Below are 18,383 nucleotides of genomic sequence, written 5' to 3'. Positions count from 1 at the left end.
CCGAACAAATAATGATTCCTCTTGATGGCAGAGTATTGATAGACAGAGGGATCTGGATGTACAGATGCACAGGTCACCTGCAACGTAGGTGGAGAAGGTAGTCAAGAAGGCATGCGGCATGCTTGCCTTCATCGGCTGGGGCATTGAGCTTAAAAATTGGCAAGTCATGTTGCAGCTTTCAAGAACCTTAGTTAGCCCACACTTGGAATATAGGGCCCGATTTTACCATTTTGATTCTAAGTGCCGAATCTGGGCGCAGTACAGATCCGACCTCGAAATCCGCTTTCCAGCGCGCCCATACGCTTTCAGCCGGCTCCAGTCTGATCCGCGCTGTGGGCGGGGCTTAGCGCTGCCGGAACGGTCGGAGCTCGGAACTGCACATGCGCAGTTTGAAAAAAATTTGAAAAAGCGCGTCCGGGCGCTGGGCTGGAGTGCGCGGCTGTGGCGGTTTGTGCCTTCTTCACAGCTAAATGTTTCTGAAAGATTGCTTCCTGCTGTGTATCCTGTGTCCAGCGTACCCATGCGGAACAATTCGAATAGAACATCAGTAGGTCGCTTTGGAAGGCAGGTCTATGCCAGGCTGTATCCTGTTTTGCTGGTTCGACCTGATGGGTCCACTATCAATATCCGATCCAAGGAGCCTAAAAAAATTATTATGATGCCAGTCGATGTTTCCCTTCTGCCAGAAGCTGAAAGGAAAGCAAGAATGCGCAAACGTGTTCCCAAAAGAGCTAGAATGAAAAAGGAGCAATTTGAAGATGAATTTAAAGTTGACAATTATAGCAAATTCTGGAAGAAAAAGTAGTCTTCAACATTTTGGATTTGAGAAACAACCATCACTGGACTGCTTGACTGGTGCTGACATCAGTGGAACTTTGACAAATGCACATATTATTGTGATGTCATTAATAAGTTGTGTTTTTTATTTATGATCTAATCCATTTATTTTATTAAAATGTGTTTCTACAGGAAGGGTACAGGCCGCACGTCCACTCCGGGAGGAGGGATTCGTTCCTCTGGTGGGGAGGAGGGATCGCCCGCAGAGTGGCAGCGAACACCCCTGCCCCCCTCCCTCCCCACCGATTGCCCGCAGAGTGGCAACGGACTCCCCTGCCCCCCCAGAGATCCATCCAACCCGCCTCCCTCCTCCCCCCCCCAGAGATCCATCCGACCCGCCTCCCTCCCCCCCCAGAGGATGATCCAACCCGCCCCCTCCTCCTCCCCCCCAACCGGAGATACATCTGAGCCACCCCCCTCCTCCCCACCCCCCCACCCAGAGGATGATCTGAGCCGCCCCCCTCCTCCTCCCCCCCCACCCCCGAGAGGATGATCTGACCCACCCCATCCTCCTCCCCCCCCCCCACTCCCAGAGGATGATCTGGGTCAGAGAGCTGTTGCAGGCTCTGAATCCACTTTGGAGGTTCCCCTGCAAAATAAAAATCGGCTTCGGATTTTTATTTTGCAGGTTGCTAAAAGCGCGGATCCGGAACGAAACAGAAGAAGGCAAAATGGGATTTGATGGTACAGTTGGGCGGGCAGTTCATTAAATTGATTTAAATGCATGCTAATCGGCCGGGCCGCCCAATTCGGGCGCAAATTGTTGGTAAAATCAGGCCCATAGTGTTCAATTCTGGTCACCACACTACCAGAAGGATGTGGAGGCTTTGGAGAGGATACAGAAAAGATTTACCAGGCTGTTGCCAGGTGTGGAGGGCATTAGCTATGAGGAGAGGTTGGAGAAACTTGGTTTGTTCCCACTGGAACGACGGAGGTTAAGGGGTGACCTGATAGAAGTCTACAAGATTATGAGGGGCATGGACAGAGTGGATAGTCAGAAGCTTTTTCCCAGGGTGGAAGAGTCAATTACTAGGGGGCATCGGTTTAAGGTGCGAGGGGCAAGGTTTGAAGGAGATGTACAAGGCAAGTTTTTTGCACAGAGGGTGGTGGGTGCCTGGAACTCGCTGCTGGGGGAGGTAGTGGAAGCAGATACGATAGTGAGTTTTCAGGGAGATCTGGACAAATACATGAATAGGATGGGAATAGAGGGATATGGTCCCTGGAAGGGTTGGGGTTTTAGTTCAGTTGGGCATCATGGACGATCCAGGCTTGGAGGGCCAAAGGGCCTGTTCCTGTGCTGTAATTTTCTTTGTTCTTTGTTGTTCTTTGATTCACAAGCTTCACCACGATTTGGCCCGATGGGCAATGTGATTTCCACACCACCCCCCTCCGCCCCCCCCCCCGCCAATCACTCACCCCTTAAAGGGACACACTACAAACTAAGCAGGTAAAAGCTGGTGGAGACGGGTGCTTTCAGCCACCAACACTGACTCCATTCCACAGCTACTTCCTCTGGCCCATTCTCAGGTTGAACTTTGCCGTGCACCATATTGTGTCTTGGTTGAAACTGATTGGAGTTTTTGACCTCATACCCGCCCCACCACCTTGGCCGTCTACTTCACCCAACATCATAAAGTGCTTACAGTACAGAAGGAGGCCATTCTGTCCATCATGTCCATGCCAGCTCATGCCAAGGCAATTAAGCTGTTCCCACTCCCCACTCTGTAGCTCTGCAATTAAAGGTCATGATGAGATCTACCTCCATCACACAGTGCATTCCAGATTCTAACCATTCGCTGCTTCAAGAGGATTTTCCTCATGTTGCCATTGATTCTCTTGCCATTTAGAATTGGTGTTCTCTGTAATTGGCTATCTACTGCTGAAACCCTCATATTTGCTTTTGTTGTCTTTAGACATAACTGTTCCAACGCACTACCAGCCACTCTCCCACCTGGATTTCTCTTGAGTTCATCCAAAATTTTGCATATCTCACCACTTGCTTGCCCCTCACTAGTTTTGATTTGATTTGATTTGATTTATTATTGTCACATGTATAGGAAAAAAGTGAAAAGTATTGTTTCTTGCAGCTATACGGACAGAGCTGACCTATACAAGAAAGCCAGATACGATCTAAGGAGCCAAAAGAGAAAATGCTGGAAAATCTCAGCAGGTCTGGCAGCATCTGTAAGGAGAGAAAAGAGCTGACATTTCGAGTCCAGATGACCCTTTGTCAAAGCTCTCCTTTCTCTCCTTACAGATGCTGCCAGACCTGCTGAGATTTTCCAGTGTTTTCTCTTTTGGTTTCAAATTCCAGCATCCGCAGTATTTTGCTTTTATATCATCTAAGGAGATCCATCAAAGATGCCAAAAGACAATACACCGGACCAAGCTAGAGTTCCAGGCTAGCCATGCGGACCCCCACCGACTATGGCAAGGTCTGCAAGACATAACAGGCTACAAGATGAAGGCATGTAAAATCGCCGGCTCCAACGCACCCCTCCCTGATGAGCTCAATGCATTCTACGACCATTCTGAGCAAGAGGTCAGCATGAGCATGCCCTCCACCTTGGAAGTCTTAAATGAACCTGTATCTGGGGTCACCATTGCAGATGTCAGAGCAGCTTTCTCGAAGGTCAATCCACAGAAAGCGACTGGCCCGGATGGGGTACCCGGGCATGCACTCAGATCCTGCGCGGATCAGCTGGCAGGGGTATTCACAGGCATCTTTAACTTCTCTTCACAACAATCTGAGATCCCTATCTGCTTCAAGAAGGTGACCATCATCCCGGTACCGAAGAAAAACCAAGCAGCGTGCCTTAATGACTATCGGCCGGTGGCTCTGACATCCATCATGATGAAGTGTTTCGAAAGGCTAGTCATGGCTGCCAAAAATAAAAGCAAATTACTGCAGATGCTGGAATCTGAAACCAAAAGAGAAAATGCTGGAAAATCTCAGCACATCTGGCAGCATCTGTGAGGAGAGAAAAGAGCTGCTCCAGTACTAAGAGAGAAATGGAAAGCAGTGAGGATGGATAGAGGTTGGGGTGGGGGAGGGGGGTGGGGTGGGGGAGAGAGAGAGAGAGAGAGACATTTGGAAATCCTGTCGGAGAGAAGAGCAGTACTTCTTCAGGGTAGGCTTTCCTGGAAGAGAAGTCGCTGCCAGTTCAGCAACGCCCCAGCTTAAAAATTCTGCTTCTTGATTTCAAATCTTTCCACAATGCCAGCTCTCCGTTACCTGTAACCTCCTCTAGTCCTGCAAGCCTTCCAAGGCTCAGGGAATTCCCTCCATAAAACCCTCTACTTCTCACTTAAGAGGTTCCTTTAAGATGCTTTTGGTCACCTGTCCTTATTTCGATTTGATTTGATTTATTATTATCTATGGTTCTATCTCATGTATTAGTATACAGTGAAAAGCGTTGTTTCTTGCGCGCTTAACAGACAAAACATACCGTTCATAGAGAAGGAAAGGAGAGAGTGCAGAATGGAGTGTTACAGTCATAGCTAGGGTGTAGAGAAAGATCAACTTAATGCAAGGTAAGCCCATTCAAAAGTCTGATGGCAGCAGGGAAGAAGCTGTTCTTGAGTCGCTTGGTACGTGATCTCAGGCTTTTGTGTATTTTTCCCTACAGAAGAAGGTGGAAGAGAGAATGTCCGGGGTGCGCGGGGTCCTTAATTATGCTTTGCCGAGGCAGCGGGAAGTGTAGTCAGAGTCAATGGATGGGAGGCTGTTTTGCGTGATGGACTGGGCTTCATTCACAATGTTTTGTAGTTCCTTGTGGTCTTGGGCAGGGCAGGAGTCATACCAAGCTGTGATACAACCAGAAATAACGTTTTCTATGGTGCCTCTGTAAAAGTTGGTGAGAGTCATAGCGGACATGCCAAATTTCCTTAGTCTCCTGAGAAAGCAGGGAACAGTGGGATAATTGAAAAGATACTTGCCAAGTGCAAAGTGGATCTAATATTTAAATCTGCCAAGGGATCTGCAATGTCTGTCACTCCGGCTATTTTGCTTCTGGGCAGATTTGGAAGTTTTTCTAAACCGGAGCTCCGGAATGCTGAATGCGCCATTTGTATAAGAAGTGGAGAATGCAACTGGTTATAAGTTGTACCTTGGCAAAAACTCGTAGACACGACTACTGTATACAATTTCAAGCAGTGGAGGGCAGTGCAGAACGGTGCACATGTCCCATCTCTCTTCCTCACCTCCTCCTGCCTGAAGCAGCACAAATGAGTCTGTGAATTGTTCATTCCTACTTACATTACGGTCTGTGGTATAACTTCTGAAAAGCCATCTCATCAATAAAGCATCATATCCGAGCAGCCATGTGAGCTAGAATGTAGCATGGCAAACAATCATTTTAGCAAGGATGCACCAATACACGAAGGATATGCTAATGGAATTAAACAAAATTATGTGGGAGATGGCCTTCGCAATGTACAGATGCTGGCATAAGAAGTAGGAGCAGGAGTAGGCTGTATGGTCCCTCGAACCTGCTCCACCATATAATAAGATTGTGGCTGATCCATTCTAGTCTCAACTTCACTTTCCAATTTTCCATAAGCCTTGACTCTATTGTTCAATCGTCTCCCTATTTCAGCCTTGATTTTGAGTCAGCCCCCACAGCTTAGAAACTACAAAGGGTCGCGAACGAAGCCTAGTCCATCACGCAAAACCAGCCTCCCATCCATTGACTCTGTCTACACTCCCCACTGCCTCGGAAAAGCAGCCAGCATAATCAAGGACCCTACGCACCCCGGACATACTCTCTTCCACGTAAAGTTTAGTTCAGATTAGTTTATTTATTATTGTCACAAGTAAGGCTTACATTAACACTGCAACGAAGTTACTGTGAAATTCCCCTCGTCACCACACTCAAGCGCCTGTTCGGGTCAATGCACCTAACCGCCTTTCGGACTGTGGGAGGAAACCAGAGCACCCGTAGGAAACCCACGCAGACACAGAGAGAATATGCAAACTCCACACGAGCTGGGAATTGAACCCGGGTCCCTGGCACTGTGAGGCAGCAGTGCTAATCACTGTGCCACTGTGCCACCTGGTTCCTTTTTCCTTCTTTCATCAGGAATAAGAAATGTGCCAACTGACTCAAGAACAGCTTCTTCCCTGCTGCCATCAGACTTTTGAATGGACCCACCTTAGATTAAGTTGATCTTTCTCTACACCCTAGCTATAACTGAAACACTATATTCTGCACCCTCTCCTTTCTTTCTCCCCTATGTACTCTATGAACGGTATGCTTTGTCTGTATAGCACACAAGAAACAATATTTTTCACTGCATCCCAATACCTGTGACAATAATAAATTAAATTTTAAAAATCCATCTGTTTCTGTGCTGCAAATGCTGTGTAATTCTATTTAAGTAACCCAATTAGCACAAATGCGCCATTACCACCGAGTCTTATTAACAAGGAAGTAATGCTATAGTTGTTTAGTTTTACTAAGTTCTGTAATTAAACTCTTTTTAATGCATTTGATTGACAAAATGTTCTTCATTAGCATGTTAACTGACAATTTAGACATCTCCAGGTTTGTTGCTGGAGGAATAGGTTGGCAATTAGCATGGATTTAAAGGGGGGAAGATCCTGTCTCGGATGTTAAAGTCTGTGTGGAGAATGGAATTTGCTCTTAAAGAGTAGAACCATCGAATCCCTACAGTGCAGAAGGAGGCCATTCATCCCATCGAACCTGCGCTGACCAGCTGACAGAGTATTCCACCCAGGAACACCTCAACCTAACCCAAATTCCCCATTAATCTCCCTAACCAACACATCTTTGGACACTAAGGGTTAATTTACCATGGCCAACCCACACAACCTGCAGATCTTTGGACAGTGGGAGGAAACCAGTGCACCCGGAGGAAACCCATTCAGACACAGGGAGAATGTGCAAACTCCACACAGTCACCCAAAGCGGAATTGAACCCGGGTCCCTGGTGCTGTGAGGCAGCAATGCTAACCATTGTGCCACCCACTGTATGTGCTTTATTTAAATTGTAAAGAATATCTTGAGATTGTGCTATTCTGTGAAGCAGGCTCATCAGGTATGTGTCTGTGTATGTCTGTGCACAGATAATTTAATTAAACTGGAGACTAGGTATCAACAAGGTTGAGGACATTAAAGGGCTCTTGAAATGAAAGGCAGGCACTTGAAGTAAATATAGCCAAGTTGAATCTGCAATGAGTAAATAAACAATGGGTAAAAATTTACATTCGGAGATAAAGAAGGCTTATAATGTTCAGTTGTTACATTTCAAAGGGAAGTAAAAAGGGTTCAATAAATTGGAAAAGGTCATAAATAAATAAGACAAAGTTATTAAATTTTATTTGACCTGAAGGTGGTGGCAGTAGGGAATACAGTAATGATTGTTATACTCTGGGAAAGGTACATTTCAAAGAAGGATAAGGACAATGGAATCAAGATGAAAGAAAGGAAAAAATGCTTAAATGTTGCCAGCTTTGGTGGAGTGGCCACCTTAGACCTCCCAGGTTAAAGTCCAACAGGTTCATTTGGAATCACGAGCTTTTGGAGCACTGCTTTTTCAAAGAACAAAGAACAAAGAAAATTACAGCACAGGAACAGGCCCTTCGGCCCTCCAAGCTGCACCGACCATGCTGCCCCACTGAACTAAAACCCCCTACCCTTCCGGGGACTGTATCCCTCTATTCCCATCCTATTCATGTATTTGTCAAGACGCCCCTGAGAAATCACTATCGTATCTGCTTCCACTACCTCCCCCAGCAGCGAGTTCCAGACACCCACCACCCTCTGTGTAAAAAACTTGTCTTGTACATCTCCTTCAAACATTACCCCTCGCACCTTAAACCTATGCCCCTGAGTAATTGACTCTTCCACCCTGGGAAAAAGCTTCTGACAATACACTCTGTCCCTGCCGTTCATAATCTTGTAGACTTCTAGGTCGCCCCTCAACCTCCATCGTTCCAGTGAGAACAAACCAAGTTTCTCCAACCTCTCCTCATAGCTAATGCCCTCCAAACCGTCAACATCTTTTCTGCACCCTCTCCAAAGCCTCCACATCCTTCTGGTAGTGTGGCAACCAGAATTGAACGCTATATTCCAAGTGCGGCCTAACTAAGGTTCTATAAAGCTGCAACATGACTTGCCAATGTTTAAACTCAATGCCCCAGCCGATGAAGGCAAGCATACCGTATGCTTTCTTGACTACCTTCTCCACCTGCGTTGTCACTTTTAGTGACCTGTGTACCTGTACATCCAGCTCCCTCTGCCTATCAATACTCTTAAGGGTTCTGCCATTTATTGTATATTTCCTATCTGTATTAGACTTTCAAAATGCATTACCTCACATTTGTCTGAATTAAACTCCATCTGCCACCTCTCCGCCCAAGTCTCCAATCGATCTATATCCTTCGTATCCTCTGATGGTCCTTATCGTTATCTGCAAATCCACCAACCTTTGTGTTGTCCACAAACTTACTAATCAATCCAGTTACATTTTCCTCCAAATCATTTATATATGTTACAAACAGCAAAGGTCCCAGCGCTGATCCCTGAGGAACACCACTTGTCACAGCCCTCCATTCAGAAATGCACCCTTCCACTGCTACCCTCTGTCTTCTATGACTGAGCTAGTTCCATATCCAAATTAAATTGAATCCGTGCATATGTATTTCTTCTACTGAGGGAACCCAAAGGGAATAACCTTACAATTCAAACTCAGGGGGTGATACAGGAAGTATGTACAATCATGAACAATCATGGAAAACTGGAATCGCTGTTAAAGAAGGTGGGGTCAACTGAATATTTCAAAACTGAGTTGGACAGACTATTATTGAGTAAGGATATGAGGGATTATGGAACCAAAGCTGGTTGATGTTGTTAAGGTATAGGTCAGCCACTGAATGGCAGAACATGGGGCCGAAATGTTCTTTTTAAATGGTTTCAGTCAGAGGACAAATTGGAGAAAACTTCTCCACCTTCCAAAAAAAACACAATATTGCACGAGAAGGAGGTTTTGCAAAATAATTGCTGGAATTCTCCAACCTTGCCCGTAGCTGGGATTCTCCAGTTCTGCTGCAGTGAATGGAGATTTGGCTGAGTGTTGTAGCAGAGCGTAAGAGAGTGAGGAATTCCGGCCAATGTCAAACTTCTCTCTGAATCGTGAGTTGGAGAACTTATTCATAAATGCTCTGAACTATACAGAACACACACCAAAAACTGTTTAAACAAATAACTAATCAAATCTGCCACTTATTGATAATTAAGCCTCGCTGTAGTGTGATATCTCGTTCCTGGTCCCCAGTGGGTGACCTGTTTTTGACACAAATTCCACTTCCAAGCACTTTATTGGCAGACAATAGGAAGTTAATTAGTTGAGCAATTCCTTGATCGGCAGTCTTATCCGTAATTAATCGCAGTCGCACTGAGGGAAGACAAGTTCTCAAGGTTCTCATGTATCACTTTTGGGTGTGGATATGCCATAACTTTTAACTTCCCCTCAGGTGAGTGGACAAATGCAGTGTCCAATGAAGGAGCAGCTCCAATAAACCTGTTGGACTTTAACCTGGTGGTGTGAGAATTCTTACTGTGCCCACTCCAGTCCAACGCCGGCACCTCCACATCATGAAATTGGAAGAGGGGAGTGAGATATTGTGTGATATACCCTACCTAAGTGACAGTAGCTTTGTCTTTGGGGGTATTGTTACTGGATTTTTAAAATTAAATATCTATAAAGGATTGTTGGCTAAATGGGTGTAAATTTGTGAGTCTAACCAAGTAAGAAATCTTTTTGGGGAATGTTCTGTAAAACCAATTTTAGCTGTGTAAATCTGATCTTGCATGTTGAAGTTTTTGTTTTCTTAAGAACTGTTTTAATTTAACATTTAAAAGTTTTATTGGAATTTGTGGCTTCTGACTTCAGGACACGTATCTTCTCGGGGTCGCGGGGGGGGGCGGGGGGAGGTGGTGGAGGTGGGCGGGATGAAAAGAAAAGAGTTGTAACAGTTTGCCAAGTTTCCCTTTGAGATTTGGTTTGCGCGGCACTTACCAGCTTTCATATCTCACTGAATGGAGGTCCAAGATAGTTGTAATTCCACCGCAATAAATGACTAGGTTGTTTTTCACCATTCAGCATTGAAATGTAACAGGTAGAACGAACTGCTGATGTGCTGAGATGAAATCGAACTGGAGGAGACTTTTGCAAGCATAGATTCAAATGCCTTATATTTGTGCTGCAAACTCTATGTAATGCTTAGTGGCTTTGTGCCATTTATTATTTTCTGATGCTGTTGTGTAGCATAGTGACAGATTTTATTGTGTTAAGGACACAATAAAAATATAAGTTGCTATTGTTATGTAACTTCATGCATTTTGGTTGGAAAAATGGGAAGGCAAAATATTATCTAAATGGGGAGAAACCTCGGAGTGCTCCGCTGCAGAGGGATCTGGGTGTCCTCGTTCATGAGTCACAGAAAACTAGCATGCAGGTACAGCAGATAATGAAGAAAGCGAATGGAATGTTGGCATTTATAGCTAAAGGAATAGAATATAAAGATAAGGAAGTATTGTTGTAACTATACAAGGCATTGGTGAGGCCGCACCTGGAGTACTGTACACAGTTTTGGTCCCCTTATTAGAGGAAAGATGTAGTGGCATTGGAGGCAGTTCAGAGGAGGTTCACTAGATTGATTCCAGGGATGAGTGGTTTGTTGTATAAAGAGAGATTGAACAGATTACGTCTATACTATCTGGAATTTAGAAGAATGAGGAGAAGATCAGATTGAGGTATACAAGATGATAAAAGGTATGGATAAAGTAGACGTGGAGCAAATGATTCCTCTTGTGGGGCATTCTAGGATGAGAGGTCACAGTCTTAGGATAAGGGATAGCAAATTTAAAACAGAGTTGAGGAGAAACTACTTCTCCAAAAGGGTTGTGAATCTGTGGAATTCGCTACCCCAAAGTGTGGTGGATGCTGGGACAGTGAGTAAATTTAAGGAGTTAGACAGATTTTTAATTGGTAATGGGTTGCAGGATTATGGGGAGAAGGCAGGAAAATGGGGACGAGGAGCATATCAGCCATGATCGAATGGCAGGGCAGACTCGATGGGCCGAATGGCCTAATTCTGCTCCTATATCTTATGTAAGGGTGGAAAACAGAGAGCTTAACAAACATAATGGAGCATTAGTAACAATGGTAACTCTCGGTAACATGAAAAACAAATCCAAATGCATTATATTTGAATGTGCGAAGTATTCATAATGAACTAAGTGGATTAACAGTGCAAATAGAAATTAATGGGTTTTATCACACAGCTATAATAGAGATGTAGTTGCAGAGTGACCAAGGTTGAGAATCTGCATTTTAGAATAGATCAGAAAAATGGTAAAGGAGCAGGAGTTGAGGAGTTGCCCTGATAGTGAAGGACTGGATAACGACAGGAGCGAGAAAAGATCTTAGCTCAGAAAATTGAGATATGGAATCAATTTGGGTGCAGCAAGTTGTAGAAAACAATGGTAGAAATAATTCTGCTCATAGTAGATGTAGTATCGGGCAGGAGGCAAATCAGGAAATTAGAGGTGCACTAACAAGGTGACCTATATAGACACACTGGGCGGGATTTTCCAGCCGCGCTCACCCCAAAACTGGAAAATCTTGCCTGAGGTCAATGGACCTTTGCATGGTCTGCCCCACCAACACCCCCTCCCACCCCCGCCGCCCGCTACAATTCCCATGGCGGGCGGGATGGCAAAACACCCACCACTGGATTTAAAAATAATATTCTTGGAGGGTGTCTCCGGATCCAAACATCCCTGGGACTCACCAGGGTCGAATGTGGGCTTGGGGCTCATTGCCATAAATCAGCCCCAAAGCTAAAAGTAGAGCGTAACATCTGCTGTGTAGATCCAGTCAACTTGGGTTTAAATTGCACTGACATTTATCTCTCTGCAGTTTTAAATAACACATTAACTCACAAGTTAACACTGTCAGCTCTCTCTCGGGGGTACACGGATTGAATACCATCAAGGTTCTTACTTATCTCATCATTTCAATTCCCCTGTGGTTAAGCAGTAGCATATCAGCGTACTCACGGTTCTGTATTTGAGCACATATTTTAGGATGGGTGATCCTCCGTCATCTTGCTTTGTCACAACCAGTTTGTAGTTCTTGCCGTTGCCACTGTGTCCTTGCACTGTCGGAGGACTGGGCTCTTCTACGAATTGATAAAAAGACAAGAGTTTTAATGATGAGTTCGAACATGGAGAAGACCTTTCGGAGCTCTCAGAGTATTGATGTTACACCGAGATTGTAAATAATTGCGCTCTGAGCATGATATTATTTTAGAAAATAAGCACTTGGAGGCCTCGTGATCATCAACAATCAATGCAGTTTGACTTCCATTATATTAGGATTGGCTGTGATTGACAGGTGCCTCTGTGCACTTTCAACTTCCACTCAGAATTTGGCTTCTTTTGCACATTTTCCGATACAAGAGGTTCTTTATGGTGTCGTTATGTTAGAAGTAACACTAGTAATGGCAGAGAGAAAACATCAGTGAATGTTGTCGGGTACAATGGCAGCCTCCAATGTCTTCCATAAACACTGTCACATAGTATGAAATGGTTTTGCACTGATTTGGCATAAAGTGGGGGTGACAAGAACACCATGCTCCAGCACTGTGACAGAGGAAAGATCATTACTGAATGATCTCATACAACAGAATAGCTTTGTTTTATTTACATATCCAACACATTCTGCCGCTGAATGATAGAATGTAGATTTCTCAGCTGTTCTTTCCATCCATGTCTCAAGCTGACATCAGGATTCAATCAGATGGAGAGCTTTAATATAAAGTTTCACTGGAACTTTGTGATATCTCCTCCACTCTCATTATACAAAGAACAAAGAAAAGTACAGCACAGGAACAGGCCCTTCTGTCCTCAAAGCCTGTGCCAATCATGATGCCCCAACTAAACTAGAAAAAAAAACATCTGCACTTACGCGGTCTGTATCTCTCTATTCCCTCCCTATTCATGTACCTATCTAGATGCCTCTTAAATGTTGCTAATGTGCCTGCTTCCACCACCTCCTCTGGTAGCACATTCCAGGCACCCACCACTCTCTGCGTAAATGAGTTCCCCCGCACATCTCCTTCAAACTTTCACCTTGAACCTGTGCCATCAGTGGTGGGGAAGCTTTTGGAGAAGGTACTGAGGGACAGGATATATGCACATTTGGAGGAAAATGGACTAGTTTGTGACAGGCAGCATGGTTTTGTATGGGGAAGGTCATGTCTCACCAACTTGATTGAGTTTTTTGAAGAGGTGACAAAGAAAATTGATGAGGGAAGGGCTGGGGATGAAGTATATATGGACTTTAGTAAGGTGTTTGACAAGGTCCCACATGGCAGACTAGTACAAAAACCAAAATCACATGGAATTCCTGGTGGGCTGGCTAGATGGATACAGAACTGTCTGATAGAAGACAGAGAATAGTGGTGGAAGGGTGCTGTAATTGACACTTGCATCCTGGTAAAAAGCCTCTCACTATCCATCCTGTCCATGCCTCTCATAACCTTGTAGACCTCTATCAGGTCTCCCCCTCAGCCTCTGTCTTTCCAGTGAAAACAATACTATTTATTCCACCTCTAGGTTCAAGAAGACCCAATCTCTTTCCATCAATTTCTTAGATAAAATTGTAGTGGGCCAAACTATTTCTCATTCTAATTGCACTGAATGGAATTCAAATTGACCAAAATGCAACTCATGCAAAGCTCATTTGGCAGATTCCAATGGACGAAACCCTTCCCTATTCAAAAAGCAAAATACTGGAGATGCTGGAAATCTGAAATTAAAGCAGAAAATACTGAAAAAGTTCATCAGTACCTGTGGGGAGGGAAAGAAGGCATTCAGGTAGATGATCTTTCCCTACTCACTTCAGTTGTATTTTGATTTGATTTGATTTATAATTGTCACATGTATTAACATACAGTGAAAAGTATTGTTTCTTGCGCGCTATACAGACAAAGCATACCGTTCATAGAGAAGGAAAGGAGAGAGTGCAGAATGTAGTGTTATAGTCATAGCTAGGGTGGAGAGAAAGATCAACTTAATGCAAGGTAAGTTCATTCAAAAGTCTGATGGCAGCAGGGAAGAAGCTGTTCTTGAGTCAGTTGGTACGTGACCTCAGATTTTCGTATCTTTTTCCCGACAGAAGATGGGGGAGAGAATGTCCGGGGTGCATGGGGTCCTTAATTGTGCTGGTTGCTTTGCCGAGGCAGTGGGAATGGATTGGGAGGCTGGTTTGCGTGATGGATTAGGCTACATTCATGACCTTTTACAGTTCCTTGCGGTTTTGGGCAGAGCAGGAGCCATCCCAAGCTGTGATACAACCTGAAAGAATGCTTTCTATGGTGCATCTGTAAAAGTTGGTACAAACCATCCACTCACATTGTACAAAGTCCACTGAACCAACCAGATCTAAATCAATCTCAAATAATAATAGCCTTGTGTTGGCAGTCAGTAGCAATGCAAGGGTGCCCGCCACTGACCCCAAAGTAATCCTTGTTGCACGGTCGAGTGAGCCCTGGCCAGGATTCCAGCTGTATTACTCTGAGGTGCTATTCCAACTGATTGCAACATTATTGACTGGGGATTCTGACCATGAAGCTGCAGTGGTGCCATCAAGTTATCCAAGCAGCCCTCCCAACCACAAAAAAGAATTCTCACAGGCAGCCAATCAGTAAAGTAAAAGCATGAAAAAAATTATTCCATAAATCTAATTAAGTTTGGGACAAACACATGGGATGAAGGCAGAAGCTGAAATTTTCTATTAAAAACTCTGATAAAATGGTTAATAAACCTACTAATTAATCACAATGGATGCATTTAATAATATTTCTCATATTATTTTTCAAGGCAATAGTTATCGCACACATCATGTTAAAACCTCAGTTCAATCTGTTGGAACATTTTAAGGCATTTCCAATGGCAATGTGGGAGCAGGAGAAGTTTTCTGAAAGCTAATAGTTTATTTATTTGTGTCACAAGTAGGCTTACATTAACGCTGCAATGAAGTTACTGTGAAAATCCCCGAGTCACCACACTCCGGCGCCTGTTCTGGTACACTGAGGGAGAATTTAGCACGGCCAATGCACCTAACCAGCATGTCCTTTGGACTGTGGGAGGAAACCGGAGCAGCCGGAGGAAACCCACGCAGACACAGGGAGAACATGCAGACTCTGCACAGACAGTGACCCAAGCCGGGAATTGAACCTGGGTCCCTGGCACTGTGAGGCATCAGTGCTAACCACTGTGCCACCATGAAAATCCCCTAGTCGCCACACTCCGGCGTCTGTTCGTTACACTGAGGGAGAATTTAGCATGGTCAATGCACCTAACCAGCACTTTTTTCAGACTGTGGGAGGAAACTGGAGAACCCGAAGGAAATTAGTTGGAGGAGCCATGTCACAGCTTGTGTCGGAGCCCAAAATGAGGGACCACAATCTCAGGATTTCTGTGCTAATCTGCGCATGTTCGGTGTCCTGAAGCAGCAGTCAGTTTCAGAGGGACGATGAGGGCAAAAGCTAACAGTTCACCATCAGCCCTGCCCCGCCGCACCACCTCATTAAATCTGGCCCAACATTTCCCAGAATTACAAGGTTTCGAATTAAATGGACCAAACCCCTTTCAATTAATTCCCATCAAATACATCTACATTTCATCGTGTCCCACACTAAATGCCATTGATTAACTGCCAAATAACATCTCAAGGCAGCAGCACATTTCAGTCAACTAAGCTACTTTGTATAAAGTGTGTTTTTCTGATTTTCTTTTCCTTTTGTTTTTTATTCTGATTGAAACATTGAACAATGAGGAATTCAATGAGCTGTGATACAATGATTTACAAATTGACTGCTTTTATTTGCGGTTGATATCAGGTCTGATCCCAACAGACCATTATTTTGGCAACGGGGTATATAGTCATTAACATTGAACTGACTCCAGGTTTGTTCGATCCAAATAATTTAATCAGATGTGCAGCAGAACACAAAAATAGAATCGTCGGGCTTTATTATTTTGGCAGTAGCGTGTGTTTTTGACAACCAGAGATCAGTAGGATGCACGTGCTCACTCACAATAACGGAGTGAGAAGGAAGGCAGCTCATCACTTGTCTTCACTAGATCTCTTTGCATTCGGACGGGGAACCAATGTTACTCTGTAAAGTCGGCTCTGAAGTCAATGCCAGCGAGACACAGAAAAAGAGAGACGTAGACCTTAGCTTCTGTTCAATGGCTCAACGTACTAAACCAAAAGCACCCAAGAAGGCACCATGGCAAAGAGAGGAAAGGGTTTGCAGGGAGCTCCTAAAGGAAGAGCAGTAACTTGCAATATGTTGTTCTTTTAGACAACTTCAAGATGTGCTCGTCAAAGCCAAAGAGTCTCTTCCCACTCCACACTGTTACCTCTCAAATTCCTATCTTTGGTTCCCTCTTACTTCACATCTGCATACTATTCCTTGGCACACCATCTGAACCCAGTTTCTACATGTGTACTGAAGGGACTGAGCTTTACCTCACCATCACCTCTCTTGGAACCTCCACATCTTCTGATTTGCTATATTGCTATTCCGCTATACTGTTGTAACCAAGAAGGTAGATAAGGGCAGCGCAGTCGACGTTGTCTACATGGACTTTGGCAAGGCCTTTGACATGGTGCCGCATGGTAGGTTGTTGCATAAGATTAAATCTCATGGGATCTAGGGTGAGGTAGCCAATTAGATACAAAATTGGCTTGATGACAGAAGATGGAGGGTGATTGTAGAGGGCTGTTTTTCAAACTGGAGGCCTGTGACCAGTGGTGTGCCTCAGGAATCGGTGCTGGGTCCACTGTTATTTGACATTTATATCAATGATTTGGATGAGAATTTAGGAGGCATGGTTAGTCAGTTTGTAGATGACACCAAGATTGGTGGCATAGTGGACAGTGAAGAAGGTTATCTAGGATTGCAACAGGATCTTGATCAATTGGGCCACTGGACTGACGAATGGCAGATGGAATTTAATTTAGATAAATGCGAGGTGATGCATTTTGGTAGATTGAACCAGGGTGGGACTTACTCAGTTAATGGTAGGGCATCTGGGGAGAGTTATAGAACAAAGAGATCTCGGGGTACAGGTTCACAGCTCCTTGAAAGTAGAGTCATAGGTGGACAGGGTGAAGAAAGCATTTGGCATTCTTGGTTTCATTGGTCAGAACATTGAATACAGAAGTTGGGGCATCTTGTCGAAGTTGTACAAGACATTGGTAAGGCCACACTTGGAATACTGTGTACAGTTTCTGGTCACCCTATTATAGAAAGGACATTATTAAACTAGAAGGAGTGCTGAAAAGATTTACTGGGATGCTACCGGGACTTGATGGTTCAAATTATAATGAAGCTGGATAGCCTGGGACTTTTTTCTCTGGAGCATAGGAAACTTAGGGGTGATCTTATAGAGGTCTATAAAATAAGGAGGGGCACAGATAATGTAGACAGTCAATGTCTTTTCCCAAAGGTAGGGGAGTCTAAAACTAGAGGGCATAGGTCTAAGGTGAGAGGGGAGAGATACAAAAGAGTCCAGAGGGGCAATTGTTTCACACCGAGGGTGGTGAGTGTCTGGAACAAGCTGCCAGAGGTAGTAGTAGAAGCGGATACAATTTTGTCTTTTAAAAAGCATTTAGATAGTTACATGGGTAAGATGGGTATAGACGGATATGGGCAAATGTGGGCAATTGGGACTAGCTTAGTGTTAATAAAAGGGCGGCATGGACATGTTGAGCTGAAGTGCCTGTTTCCAAGCTGTAAACCTCTGTGACTCTCTGACTCTATCCTCGTCTGACATCCCGTACTGACATCTCCTCCAATTAAACATTGAGATGGCCGAAGCCATTGCCTTCAGTCTCTGCTAAAAATTAAATTCCCAATTGACTGGTTCCATCTCAACTGTCTGCCCACAACCTCATTTCGCGCTGAGCGGAGCTGAGCTGCTGAGACCATATCCTCTCCAAGGCCACCTACTCGTCCTCCCTAAAAGATGAGGCAGAGTGGTGGCAGAGAATGAATAAAACAGAAGCAAATCTTTCACTCCCGGTCTTACTCCCTTGTGAGACCTCCTGCCCGTGAGCTCAAAGATGTGTAGGTTGAGAATCAGCCTGTTCAGTCACATGAAGACCCATGGCAGAAACTTGCCACCCTGAGTAGACCTCACCCTCAAACTGAGGGCCAGCTGTCTCCAGCATTGACAATGTTGTCTCGACCGCACCCCCCCCCCCCCCCCCCCCCCCCTCCCCGACCCTGCTATAACTCGCAGGTTACATCCTCGTAAATCTGCGACAGAGTTGAGCAACCCAGTCTACTTCTGGATTTATACATTGGTAGGATGTACTAAGGTCTGGATTTCTGTCCTTGAGCTGGGATAGCAGGAGTCAGGAAAATTCCGGGCTCAGCCCGCCTCATCAGAATGTGGCTGCAAAGGTGGGATCTTCATTACCATGGGGCAGGTGTGGTG

The 18,383-nt window shown here is 44.7% G+C and overlaps 1 protein-coding gene across 1 annotated transcript in view; it reads right to left on the bottom strand.

Moving 5' to 3' along the window:
- Positions 1-18,383, bottom strand: part of ncam2a (neural cell adhesion molecule 2a) — a 543,279-nt gene that overhangs the window by 83,765 nt on the left and 441,131 nt on the right. Inside the window, exon 21 of the mRNA XM_078231910.1 lies at positions 11,925-12,046. Coding sequence (XP_078088036.1) covers positions 11,925-12,046 — 122 coding nt within the window. The remainder of the gene's footprint in view (positions 1-11,924; positions 12,047-18,383) is intronic.

Source organism: Mustelus asterias, chromosome 17, assembly GCF_964213995.1.
Source record: "Mustelus asterias chromosome 17, sMusAst1.hap1.1, whole genome shotgun sequence".
Lineage (NCBI taxonomy): Eukaryota > Metazoa > Chordata > Chondrichthyes > Carcharhiniformes > Triakidae > Mustelus > Mustelus asterias.
This window is presented reverse-complemented; position numbering and strand designations above follow the sequence as displayed.